Source organism: Peromyscus maniculatus, chromosome 11 (genome assembly GCF_049852395.1).
Source record: "Peromyscus maniculatus bairdii isolate BWxNUB_F1_BW_parent chromosome 11, HU_Pman_BW_mat_3.1, whole genome shotgun sequence".
NCBI classification, from domain to species: domain Eukaryota; kingdom Metazoa; phylum Chordata; class Mammalia; order Rodentia; family Cricetidae; genus Peromyscus; species Peromyscus maniculatus.
Genome location: NC_134862.1, coordinates 89,680,202 through 89,693,355, shown reverse-complemented (window position 1 = coordinate 89,693,355; position 13,154 = coordinate 89,680,202). Strand labels below are relative to the sequence as shown.

General features: G+C 48.9%; 2 protein-coding genes across 6 annotated transcripts in view; both read left to right on the top strand.

The window, feature by feature from the left end:
* LOC102903068 (epoxide hydrolase 1) overlaps positions 1 to 445 on the top strand; it is a 31,489-nt gene extending 31,044 nt beyond the window's left edge. For all 3 annotated transcript variants that reach the window (XM_006974179.4, XM_042258725.2, XM_015992987.3), the window contains exon 9: positions 15 to 445. In XM_006974179.4, coding sequence (XP_006974241.3) covers positions 15 to 216 — 202 coding nt within the window. In that variant the 3' untranslated portion in view covers positions 217 to 445. The remainder of the gene's footprint in view (positions 1 to 14) is intronic.
* Positions 1 to 13,154, top strand: part of LOC102902768 (epoxide hydrolase 1-like) — a 56,540-nt gene that overhangs the window by 31,006 nt on the left and 12,380 nt on the right. The window contains exon 1 of one of the 3 annotated variants that reach the window (XM_042258726.2): positions 9,448 to 9,701. The exons of the other annotated variants lie outside the window; for them this stretch is intronic. The gene's annotated coding sequence lies outside the window, so the exon portion shown is untranslated. Of the gene's footprint in view, positions 1 to 9,447; positions 9,702 to 13,154 lie in introns of those variants that run through there. 3 annotated transcript variants of the gene reach the window in all.

Here is a 13,154-nt window from a genome sequence, read left to right as displayed (position 1 = left end):
CCTCTTCCTCACAGGATGAAGGTCTTCGTGCCCACCGGCTATTCCGCTTTCCCTTCCGAGATAATGCATGCTCCAGAAAAATGGGTGAAGGTCAAGTACCCCAAGCTCATCTCCTATTCCTACATGGAGCGTGGGGGCCACTTTGCCGCCTTTGAAGAGCCCAAGCTTCTGGCCCAGGACATCCGCAAGTTCGTGTCCCTGGTTGAACTGCAGTAATGACCCGAGATACCAACCACGGCTTTAGCTGCAGCCCCTGGTCCCTCCCAAGTCACGCAGGGGAGATGACCCCTTTCTAAAGAATAAGTTTGGTTTTTGTCCCCTGACCACACTGGGGGCCCTGACTTAACCGCTCACAGAGTCACCTCTCACCACCCCCACGTGGGTCACCCCACTACACACCTGTGTTAAGCTACACTGCTTTGATGATAAATGGTTTTATTTCTAAGAGTGTCTGGACCAAACGCCGTGTATTTCTTAGACACCCACATGGGGCTTCCCTTCCAAAAGAGAGTTGCCAGGTGCCCCCGCCCCCAACACGGAGGGTCCTGCTGGGCCCTCTGAACCTGGCCCTGCTGACTAGGGCAGGCAGAGAGGCAGTTAGATGCCACCAAGGGTCAAGGCTGTGCTGCATTAGGCAGTCTCCAGGAGGCTGCTAGCTCCCATCTTGAGCCACTCACAGGCCACTGGGAACAGAAGTTGTGAGGCTGGCCATTGTCTGTGAGAAACTCTGAGTATCCCAGGCCCAGCCAGCCCTCCAGATGAGCCCAGAGAGGTCTGCAAAGCTGTGTTGGTCCAGTGGTCCTCTGGCTGAGGTATAGGGAAGGCTCACCCATGCTTCCTCGATCTGTGCCGCCAGAGCAGGACCTCCTTCTCTACCCTGAAGGATCTCCCCATCATGATCCTGTACCTCTGGCCTTCCCCAGAGGACAGCAGGGAGGATGCTCTTTGCCAAAAGCAGCAGCCCAGCTCCAAGCCCCAAGTGAGGGAACACAAGGGACTGCCTGACCTTCTGCGGGTTGCAGCTTCAGACTGAGGACACCCCAACACTCAACCTGGGCACCCCACTCTCCAACTCCCGCTCTGTCTTCATATCCTCCCGTGAGCCCCATGGCACTGCCTCTCCCACCTTAGAAGGAACAGACACTGAGGTGGGGTCTCAGCCCTGGGCCCAGGGGGAACTTTATTCATAGCCCTCATTGTCTGTGCTTTCTCTGTGATGACCCAGAACCTCTGTCCTGATCCAGCCTGAGTCCCAGGTAACAGATACAGAAACCCAGAACAACAGTAGGGATTGGGGGTGTCGCGGGGTACATCTGCTAGGAGGCTGCTACAATCAGCAACAGCAGAAGCCTTCCCTGTCCCCACACCTCCCCTCTGGGAGTCCCTAAGTGGGGCTGCAATGAGGCTCTGGAACCCATCTGGAGTCCACATCAGGCCTGGCTCCTGCAGGATAGCAACAGCGATGTTTCCCCAATCCGCAGAGGACACACACCTTCCTGGTACTGTGTTCTGGGAGATTCCCTGCTGCGGGCCGCAGGAATATATCATAAGAACTCATCTGGTTATGGCAAAGTCACTACCTGGAGGGATCAGGGAATTCCTCCAGAGGAAGCCAAATCCCAAGGAGTTTTTGATGTTACTTGGCTTGTTATTATCAGCTGTATTCTGTTATGAAAATCATGTGTGCCTTCATAGCTTTCCCAATTGACTTTTCCCTAAGAAGGACTAACAGTGTAGACTGAGCACTCTCTGGACATACACATTCCAGGTATTTGGAGAACAGCCTCAGGGAAAGGCTTTCTCTGGAATCAGATATCTCCCTTGGCCACTTTCAAGGACTACAGGAAACACCACCCAGGTGGGCACCCATTGTTAGTCCCAGGTGGACTAACAATGATAACAGCCCACATGCAAGTCTCCTGACTTAACGGTAAATTCCACAAGGAGACACCGCCTAGGAGAGGTGGACGTTAAGTAATAGCTTTACACGATTTAGCTCGGACCCTCCCTTTATATACCGAGACTTCCAGGAGGCAGGGGAGAAGAGAAAAGAGAATGGAAGAACTAGATGGGTAAGAACTTGAGAGGAACGAACTGAGATGAGGAAGAACTAGATTGAAGGGCTAAAAGAGAGGACTAGAGGAACGAGATGGAAGATGAGGAAGAGCCAGATGGGGAAGAACAAGATGAGGAAGAGCCAGATGAGAGAGAAGGAGACGAGAGAGGAGCTGATAGGGGAAAGAACTAGATAGATGAGAACCTAGAAGGGACAGAACCAGATGAAGGAATTAAGATAGAACCTAGAGGGGACAGTAGATAAATATAGAGAGAAATCAGGCAAGAAAGGAGCTAGACAGGAGAACAGAACTGAACTGTGTATAAAGGATGTTATGCCAGAGGAATTAAAGCAAGTGGACTATAGAGCTCGGTGTGCTGAGATTCTATTTCCTGAAAATAGTTCTCACCATTAGTAGATCTCTCTCCTGAGCACCTGGGATGTATAATATTGAGGCTGGTTCCTCCAATATTATACAAGAATTCCCACCTTTATTTGGGAAGCCAGGCTGTCTGTGGAGATGGGTGTGGGTCAGCTACGCCTCCTCCCCACACAGGCTGGGAATGAGGGATCTCCAGCACCCACCTGGCCTATTCTCTTGCTGTTGGCAGGGCCTCAGGTGCCCTTGAGTGATGACGGTCCCTGGGGACCTTCTCATGAGGGACTTGTCCAAGGACAGACTATTCTAAGAAGAGTCCCTGACCTCAAGGAGGTATCCACTGCAAAGCCCAGGGCTGCTTTCCTGTCTTCAACTGTGAGGGCAGCAGCCTTCACTGCCCCGCTATCTGGGACTCTGAGCCTCAGCCTCTCGCTGAGGCAACATCTGGAGGCTAGAGGAGAGGAGACCCAGGAAGGAAAGGGGTCCTGGCCTCTTACCCCTGTGGAGCAGATGCCTCCTGCGGTTGCTGAGTTCAGAGTCGTGTGTGTTTGCCGCCCCCTTGTGGCTGTCAGAGGACCTCACCCATCCACAGAGCCTCCTGTTATGGCTGCCCTGAAAACCCAATTCTCCAGGCAGTGAGTGGGTCTGAGAGAGGGCAAGCGAGGAGGGCACTACAGCCCAGGGGGTGGGCATCCACCCCACAAGGCTTCCCCTTTATCTACAGGGGAGGCCTCCCAAGATTCCCAACAGTTACGTGAAACTGCCATAAAGCCGTAAATCCACCACTTACTGCACACTGTGACTGGAGCTGGCGTGGTGTGTGGTGCCACAGTGACTCTGAGCCACGGTGACTATGACAGAAATTTCTTCTTCCCTCTTCATAAGTTTATGGGCCAAAGATTTGATCCCCAAGAGTCTCAGCACTTGATATCTTTTTCTATACTCGTATGTCAAGAACATTCACGTTTCACTTGAGGGAATTGCTTCAAAGTCCCTCTTTGGCATTCCGAATGCCACATGATTTCCCCTTGCTCACCAGGGCCATCGTTAAGTGAAATAATGGCACCTGGCCCCAAGCACTGACCACTGATCTGGTTAACCATACTGAGACTGGTGAGTAAGGGACAAGAAGCTAACATGGTGTGGATGCATGGGAACACAAGCCACACGGGACAGACTGAGAATGACGTGTGAGTGCTCTGCACTTAAAGGTTTATTTCTTTAAAAAAAAAAAAAAAAAAAAAAAGGTAAAAATTTGAAAGAAGATCAATCTATACCTATTTCTAGAATACATGATCCTATCTTTAGAAGACCCTAAAGGGAGCTGGAGAGAAGGCTCAGAGGTTAAGAGCACTGGCTGCTTTTTGAGAGGACCTGGGTTCCAACACCCACATGGGGATCACAACCATCTATAACTCTAGTTCCTGGGAATCTGACACCTTCTGCTGGCACACGTGTGGTACACAGGCATGTATGTGAGCAAAAATCTAATATAAAAACAAATTAAAGATGCTACTGAACACTCTTAGCTGATAAACACTCTCAGCAACGAACAGGATACCAAAGCATCATGTAAAGCTTTCCTATGTGGCGGTAACAAACTTGTTGAGAAAGAAATCAGACTCCACTCACAATAACTTTTAAAAGTAAAATACCAGGGCTGAAGAGATGGCTCAGCAGCTAAGAGCACTGGCTGCTCTTCCAGAGGTTCAAATTCCCAACACCCACAGGGCGACTCAGCCATCCGTAACTCCAGTTCCAGGAGATCCAGTGCCCTGTTCTGGCCTCTGCAGGCACCATTGATGCATGCTGTGCACAGACATACATGCAGGCAAAGCACCATCTACATCAAAGAACAACATTTTAAAGTTAATAAAAAATAAAACAGGATTAAAGGTAGCAAAGGAGATGAAAGGCCTCTACAATAGAAACTTTAAGACACTGTAATGAAGAAATAGAAGGCACTAAAAGATGGAAATGTCTCCACTGCTCATGAATAGGTGGAGTTAATATTGTGAAATTGCCCATATTACTGAAAGTGATCTATAGATTGAACTCAGTACCCATCAAAATTCCAACAATACATTTCACAAATCATAAAAAAAAAGACTTCAAAAAACTCACAAAATTTATATGGAAACACAAAAAGCCCCAAATAGCCAAAGCAGTTCCAAGCAGAAAAGGCAGTGCTGGAAATGCCACAGTACCTGGCCGCAGATGACGTTAAAGACTATATTGACAAAAACATCATGATAGAACACAAGCATAGACATGCAGACCAATGGACTGCAGTGGAGGACCCAGACATAGACCTATGCAGTGACAGCCCCTGATGATTCCCCCTGGTGTCAAAAACACCTCGACAGAAAGCCTCAGCAAACGGGGATGAGAGAACGGGATATTCAAGCGCAGAAGAAAACTAGACCACGTCGCTCACCCTGTGCAAAAATCCATTCAAAGTGCATCAAAGACCTTCATGTACGGCCTGAGTCTCTGACTGGGCAGTGGTGGTCCACAGCTTTGATCCCAGCACTCCGGAAGCAGAGCCAGATGGATCTCTGTGAGTTCAAAGCCACCCTGGACTACATGAGATTAATCCAGTTTAAAAGAGAAACAGGGCCTGGAGAGATGGCTCAGAGGTTAAGAGCACTGACTGCACTGATGTTTTTGTCAATATAGCTCTTTAACGTCATCTGCGGCCAGGTCATGAGTTCAATTCCCAGCACCCACATGGTGGCTCACAACCACCTGTAATGAGATCTGGCTCCCTCTTCTGGCCTGCAGGGACACATGCAGGCAGAACACTGTATACATAACAAATAAATTTTAAAAAATAAAAATAAAAATAAATAAATAAAAGAGAAACAGCCAGGCAGTGGTGATACACATCTTTAATTCAAGTATTTGAGAGTCACATGCCTTGAATCCCAGCACTAGGAAGGTTGAGACAGGAAGTGATATGGCTGGGCAGAGAAAGGAATATAAGGTGGGAGGAGACAGGAACTACAGGCCCTTTTGGCTGAGGACTCAGAGGCATTCAGTCTGAGGATTTGTGGAGACAGGATCTTCTCTTTTCAGCTGAGGAGTTGGCGAGGTGAGAAGTGGCTGTGGCTTGTTTCCTCTGATCTTTCAGTATTTACCCCAACATCTGGCTCCAGGTTTTTATTATAAGACCATTTAGGATTCGAGTAATATCGAGGATCTATACTGAGCTCCAAAAATGACAAGCCCCCCCCCCCCCGCAAAAATAAAATCGTCTAGTCAATGGATGGCAAATGAACAGCTCAAAAGAGGGAAATGACCTCAAAAAATACATGGAAAAGCAATGTCCTAAATATGGCAGCCACTGCCAGTGAGGATGTGAGGAGGAGCAGCCTATCCACTGCTCCTGGGAATGTAACTGGGGTGCAGCCACTAAGGAAATTGGTAAGAGGTTCCCTAAGTTAAAACTAGAACTCCTGGGCAGAGAAATGGCTCAGCTGGTGGAGACCCCATTTTCTACAGATTGCAAAAATAAAGGCACCACTGTCCTGGGGGAGGTGCTCCTCAGTCTCTTTGTGGGATGGGAGGGCAGGCCTATGGGCAGAGCCATACAGATAGGCCGCCTTCCTGGCTCTGACTGGCATCCATCCTGATCCATGGCCTGGCTTTTATCAGCTTTTCCTTTGGGGTGAAAAATGCAATCTGCCTCCTCCCGGCCAGTGGTCTGGCCCTTGGCAGGCTGTGCTGCCCCTAAGGGTAGATTCCTTAGTCAGGGTTTCTATTGCTGTGAAGAGACACCATGACCACAGCAGCTTTTATGAAGGAAAACATTTAATTAGGCTGGCTTACAGTTTCAGAGGTTTAGTCCATTGTCATTATGGTGGGACATGGTGGCGTGCAGGCAGACATGGTGGTGCTGGAGACAGAGCTGAGAGTCTTATATCTTGACCTGCAGGCAACAGGAAGTGGTCGGAAACACTGGCTGTGTTCCAGATGGCCTGAGCTTGTATGAGACCTCAGAGCCCACATCCACAGTAACACACTTCCTCCCAACGAGGCCATACCTACTCCAACAAAGCCATGCCTCCTAACAGCGCCACACTCCCCATGAGGTTATGGGGCCCAGTTCAGTTCAAACCACCACAGGTAGTGTGAGGCTTAAGACCGTAAATGGCTGCTGGAGAGCAGACTGGGAGCTGGGCAACATGGATGCCCTGACAGTCAGAGAAGCATTCTTCAGACAGGAATTCTAATGAGCTTCATTGACGTTGCTATACATGTCTCTATGGTTCTTTGCTCTTATCTACTGTCTAGTTACTTTTTCTGTCGCCCTGTTAAAATACCGTAGCAAAGCAACTGAAGGAAGGGAGAATTGATTTTGGCTCATGGTTCCATAGTCTGTTATGACAGAACAGTCACGGATGCAGGAGCGTGAGGTCACATTGATCCCAGTCAGGATGCTGAGAGAGATGGAAGTGTGCTCTGTGATTCCTGATCCCACCCCAGGGAACGGTTCTGCACACAGTGAGCAGATCTCCCACCTCAGTTAACCCAGTCAGGATGCTCCCCCACAGGCATGCCCTGAGGCTCACCCATCAAGAGATTTTGGAGCTCATCAGGTTGATAATTGACTAGTCATCTCACCTACCATTACAAGTTTCTTACTCCCACACTTTTCTTTAAATTGAGTCTCATTATGGAGTCCAGGCTGGCCTCGAACTCACAGAGACCTGCCTGCCTCTGCCTCCTGGCTGCTGGGATGGAAGGTGTGTGCTGCCACAGCTGGCCACTCCCACATTTCTTTCCTCTTCTGGTGCCTTTCACTAATACTGTCTCTTCTATTTTTAAGACACCTTTTTCTTTCCTCCCTAGTTTTCTCATATGAAAGAAAACCTGTAATACTTGTGAGGGTTTGTGTGAGAAATCACCCCCATAATCTCCGGCATTTGAATACTTAATGGACTCTCATTTGGTGGCACTGTCTGGGGAGGGTTAGGACCTGAGGCTTTGCTGGAAGAAATATGTTCCTGAGGGCATGTTTTGAGTGCTTAAGGCCTCACCCGACTTCTAATTGGGCTCTCTGCTTCACGCTTGTGGTTAAGAGGTGAGGGCTGGGTGCCCCGCTCCCGCCACAGACCCCCACTTGTAGCCATGCTCCCCCACCATGATGAACTCTTATCTCTCTAAATAAATCTTCTGTAAGTTGCTTGGTCATGGTGTTTCATTACAGCGTCAGAAAAGCAACTAAAACACAAGTCTTTCTGCGTCTGACTTTTGGCTTAACATGATGACCTCAGCCTCTGTCCATTTGCCTGCAAAGTCATTCATCTTTCTAGCTTAGTAAAAACCCCTTTGTGTACACATACCTCCTCATTTTCTTTATCCATTCATCTGTTATGGGTGTCTATGCTGGTCTCTTGGCCTTGGAATAAGGTAGCAATTGACATAGATGTGTAGAGGATGCTTTGACTTATATTCCTTCAGGTTTATTACCAATGCTATGGATGGGTCTTATGGTGGCTCTAACTTTGGTTTCTTTTCTTTCTTTTTCTTTTTTTTTCTAACTTTGGTTTCTTAAGGAACCTTTATACTGATGTCCATAGTGGCTGCATTAATTCACATTCCTACCAACAGTATATAAAGATTCCTTTTCCTCCATATTCTCACTTGAATTGGCTACCTTTAGATATTTTGGTAGCAGCCATTTTTACTGGAATGGCAATGCATTCCTTAATAGCAAAGTATATTGGGCATTTTCCTTTCTGTTTATTGGCTATTTGTTCCTCTTTTGAGATGTGTCTGCTCAAAGCATTGGCCCATTTATAAATTGGATTTTTTTGTTTTTTTATTTTTTATTCTTTGTGTGTTCTATGTATTAATCTTCCGTTGCCTGGAACACTAGCCAAACCTTTCTCCCATCCTGAGGTCATCGCTTTGCTCTGCAGTGTGGAATTGCAACGTGACACCATCCCACCTGCCAGCTTTGGCTGTTGTTTCCTGGGCTAGATTCAGTTCCGTGACGTGTGTCTTCTTCATGAATCTGTACACACTGTCTACTATCACATCCTGGAGACCCGACCTACAGAAGGTCAATGCCGGCTGCTACTCTGGGCTAATCTAGAATAGTGTTTACTACCTGCTGTAAAATAAGGAGTGGAGGTTGGTAGATGTGGAACGAACACACTATAGTCAAACCTGCCTTGTAGTCTGAGGTCCTGAGTCTCAAGGTCTCTTCCTTGAGCAAAGTACTGGCTTATCTTAATTAGAGTGTAAGAACAATTTAAATTTCACTTTAGATCTGTTACTTTGTTCTCCATTGTAACTTCACTCGGGCTTATTGGAAGAAAATACTTTCCAAGAAACTTTACCCCGTGGCAGCCTAAAACTGAAGAACGTATTAGAATATACTATGTGTACACATGCATACACACTCATGATAAAGCTGTTCATAACTAGGTCCAGTGAGAGATTAGCAACATTAACTAATAATCCAGTTGAATGTTAACAGTGTTCTGTATTCTGTACAGGGGTGCCAGTATCACTGGACCTGAGCTTTGGAACTGTTATTAAATGGAATCAGGACACAGCTCTGCCATACTGTAATAGTCGATGTGACAACCGATCGCTACTAGGTAGCTAACGGACACCTAGCACATACAGTTTTGATGCAGTGGACTAAGGCATGACTTATGAAGCAGGTGGGATAGACTGGGACAATGGGAGCTGTTATCATGCCACTCAGGGCGGCACACGGTTTTAAATGATGAACTATTTCTGAAATTTCAATATAACGTTTCTCAGGTTGCAGTTTCCCCACATATAACCAAAATTCCACCAAAAAAGGAGAGTGCTGGGCAAAGTTGGCACGGGCCATCCTAACACTCTGTGTCCTTCATTCCCTTCCTTTAGATGGAGGTCCAGCGACGATCTCTTGGCACTTGGCCTCCGGGTCACTGAAGTTCATTCAGTTTGCTGTCTGAAGTCCAGAGGCGTAACTGGCTGGTGCACACAGCAGATTTGCTGAGTCATTGGGGCCGTGCAAGTGTACAAAGAGAGAGTGGGTGCGGACTCACGCTCAGTCTGCCCGGCCTCTCCCGGGGCTCTGGACGCTACTGTGTGCAGAGCTCCAGAGGTCTGCTGCTTGAAGGGGCCTCAAGGAGCCAGCACAGAGCCCAGGTGGACAGCAGAGCATGCTGGGATAATCCTGCCCCGAAAAGGAAAGCAGACGCTCCTGTCCCCAAGGAAAGCCACAGCGGTGTTTTGGTCTCTCCCTGCTGTCTTCAGGTAGGGGGGGCTGGTTGTCAAGTTCCTTAGACAGGCCGGCCGTCTGTCCTGCTGCCCGTCCTTGTGGCTCTCCTGATGACATCATGCAAACTTGTTCTCATTAGCTTCCAGGACCTGTTCAGCTGGGTCCAAAACAGCAGTGATTGTCGGTGCCGGCTGTGGGGCGGGGTGCGAGGGAAGCCACAGGAGCCTAGACAGGCATAGTCTCATCTGCTGGTAACTGGACCTGTTATGACTTTAGCCTCAGGCTGGGTGAACCGCACGCACCTACCCTCCTGCCAGGGGGCTGACCCCCTGTGTCCCCCACAGACCCTGCACCTAGCCTACCTTCAATGCAGGGGGCACCAGAGGACATTGTGCCCCTTCTCAGAGAGTAAGAGTTCTGTCAGGGAGAAGGTATCTTTGGGTTGTTTTTTGTTTTGTTTTGTTTTGTTTTTTTTAAGGAAAAAAAGAAGAAACCTGTGCAACATTCTCTCTTTTTCTCTCTCTCTTTTTCAACATTCTTTTCTTAATCCCCTTCAGTCAGGGGCCTGTCTGGGGATTGGCCATCTCCAGCCTTCTTTCATTCAGGGAATGCTGGTCTCACCGCCTGACTGACCATTATCACGGACAAGGGTCCTGGGGACAGGCACTGGGGGGGGAGGAAAAGAAACCTCCAGCCTGCCAGGCTGGGGATGGGCCACTCCCCGCATGCCCATGGCGCCCTCTGGCGGGGACGGGCAAAGCCTGCTTCTCGCACTCTGAGACTCTGTAAATTGTCACAGAGACTCTGAGCCATGCAGACCTGAAGAGGGAAATGTGTGGGCAGTTCAAGTCTGTGTTCACAGGGCGTGGCTTCTAAAGCTGGCTGGAGTGAGCCTTCAGTGTGCCTGCGGTTCTAGCTAATGGCATCAGGGTGAGTCCTGAAAGCCACAGCGGTATCTGATGTAGGAATGGGAGTCTGACCAGAGAGGAGCTGGCCAGGGAGGGGGCTGAATCTGTGGGACAGCAGTGCCTGGTGATGGATGGCTATGAAGGAAGAAAGAGATGACTCCCAGGCTGATGACGGGCCTGGAATGTCGGTAGGGTCACTTGTGAAACATAACCAGTTTCCACGTGTGAGTTCCCACACACATCAGGAAGCAGATGCCCGGTACCCAGCCCCAGTACTGCAGAGTCCCTAGTGCTGGTCCTCACACCAGTGTATTTAGGAAGGGCACCCCCTGGCCCGATTCTCAGCTTTAAGGGACTCTTAATAGGAGTATCCCGGGGCCTCTACAACACCCAGGGAGAGGCTGACACACAGGCAGCATGTTTTCCTTCCCTGGACTTCCACTGCCTAGAGTGACCCTGAACCCATCTTGTCCCCTTCCATGCTCTGTCTTCCCGCTGGTCCTGAATACATGGTGTCTTAGGAAACTTCCCCGCCACTGTCCCAAGGACACAGTTCATGTTCCAGCCACCTTCTTCCAACATAGCCATGCTGGCTGCTCCCTGGGAAAAGGGAAGCTGAGGAGCCAGACCCCAGTCTGGGCTGAGACTTACTAGTTTGCAGAAACTAAGTTCTTTCGATCCTCTCTGAGGGGGAAAAAAATGCACAAGAACCAAACAAATTCAGATTAACACATAACCGTATTTTCTGAGCTTTAATAGGCCATGAGTAGCCTATTAAATTTGAGAACTGGTTGCATTGGGCCCAGGGGAGGGTAGGACATGGAAGAACCAGCTATGTATGGAGTGAGACATACAAGAGCCAAGAACCACATGGGTGACTGCACATGCCATGAGTACACTCCAACCAACTGGATTAGACACTTGAAGGGCATGTGCGTTCTATTTCAATACAGCTGTTGGAAATACACAGAGATGATATGGGTGGCCAAGGACGAGCTTCCTAATCCATTATCACCACCTGGACTCCATCTCCCAGAACCTTTGACCTCTTGCCCCCCTTTGCCTACCTCAAGGACGGCCCTCTACAAAGACAGAGCACAGAGCAAGGAGCCCAGTCAGCTCTAGTCCCAGACCCAAGTCCTGCTGTAAGATCCACAGTGACAGTCTCTCCTCTCCCCGGGGTCTAGGTGTGCAGAGAGCCTCCCTAGCAGCTTCAGGACCCAAAGACTCCCTCTAAGGTCCCAGGCCTCAGAATGCACCCCAGGGACCCATCCAGGGCCATGCCAACGTCGCCACGCTATTTCCCCAGAATAGTTCATGGTTTTCTTGACATAGTGGGAGTGTGGTGGGTTTACCTGTCCAGGAACACATAAATCATAAACTATGATGTAGCTGGAACAAGGGGATATTCTTAAAGGCCAAATAAGGAATGTGGGGCTCAATGAGAGAGGAAGAGTTCTGGCCTAGTGTGGTTGAGAATGTGAACTGTAGCCACAGCCACAGCAATTAAAACCAAACAAACCAGCCGGGCGGTGGTGGCACACGCTTTTAATCCCAGTACTTGGGGGCAGAGGCAGGCAGATCTCTGTGAGTTCGAGGCCACCCTGGTCTACAAAGTGAGTTCCAGAACAGGCTCCAAAGCTACACAGAGAAACTCTGTCTCAGGAAAAAAACAAAAAAAAAAAAAAAAAACTTAAAGACACATGGCAGAGGGTTTTTGTTTGTTTGTTTTGTTTGTTTGTTTGTTTGTTTTTTGGTTTTTCGAGACAGGGTTTCTCTGTGTAGCTTTGCACCTTTCCTGGAACTCTCCATAGTGATTGGTTAGGACAGTGCCCTCGGTCTGAGATGGAGTGCACAGTCACTGTGCTGACACCTTAAAGAACTACCTCTGTGAGGCAGCAGTGGCTGTGTGCAAGCCTAGGGTGTGACAGTGTGGGTGACGGCTGCCATCAAACAAGCAGCAACCCGGGGATTCTCGTAAAAAGCAAAACACAGCTGAGACAAGAAGCGTGGTTTTCATCCTGTCGTCATTGACATTTTCTTTCGGGACAAACACGAATAGAGCCAGGAGTGGGGGGGGGAGGGGGCGGGGGGACGGGGGGAGGTGCCAGGCAGGAGCCCATTGGCACCTGGAGTCTCCGGCCTGCCTGGCACCAAGTCCTGGCCACGTCATTCCCCTTGCTGGTCTCCTCGTCTTGTCATGGAAATTTACCCCACCCAATGAGAAATTCAACCAGCACTCAGAGACAAAAGGAAAAACTCTTTAAAGTGTGCATCCGGAGCCCTGCTAATGCTCAGGGAATTCAGCCTCCAAACCAGTTTGTCACATTGTACACAGAATGCTGTAATGTTATAATGTTACACACACTTTCTTCTACAGGTGGCCTTTAAGCTCCTACACCAAGTTACATTTTTGAGCAATTAGGCAAGTGTTACAGAAACAGAAACTGAAGCCTTTGGTTATCTCTATGATTTTTTTGCGGTTGGGGGGGGATGTTGGGGGGGGGGGGATTGAGCTGATCACAGAGGCTGAGGAACATGGTTACCGCTGCCTTAAACAAGACTTGAGCAGCTCTTGGG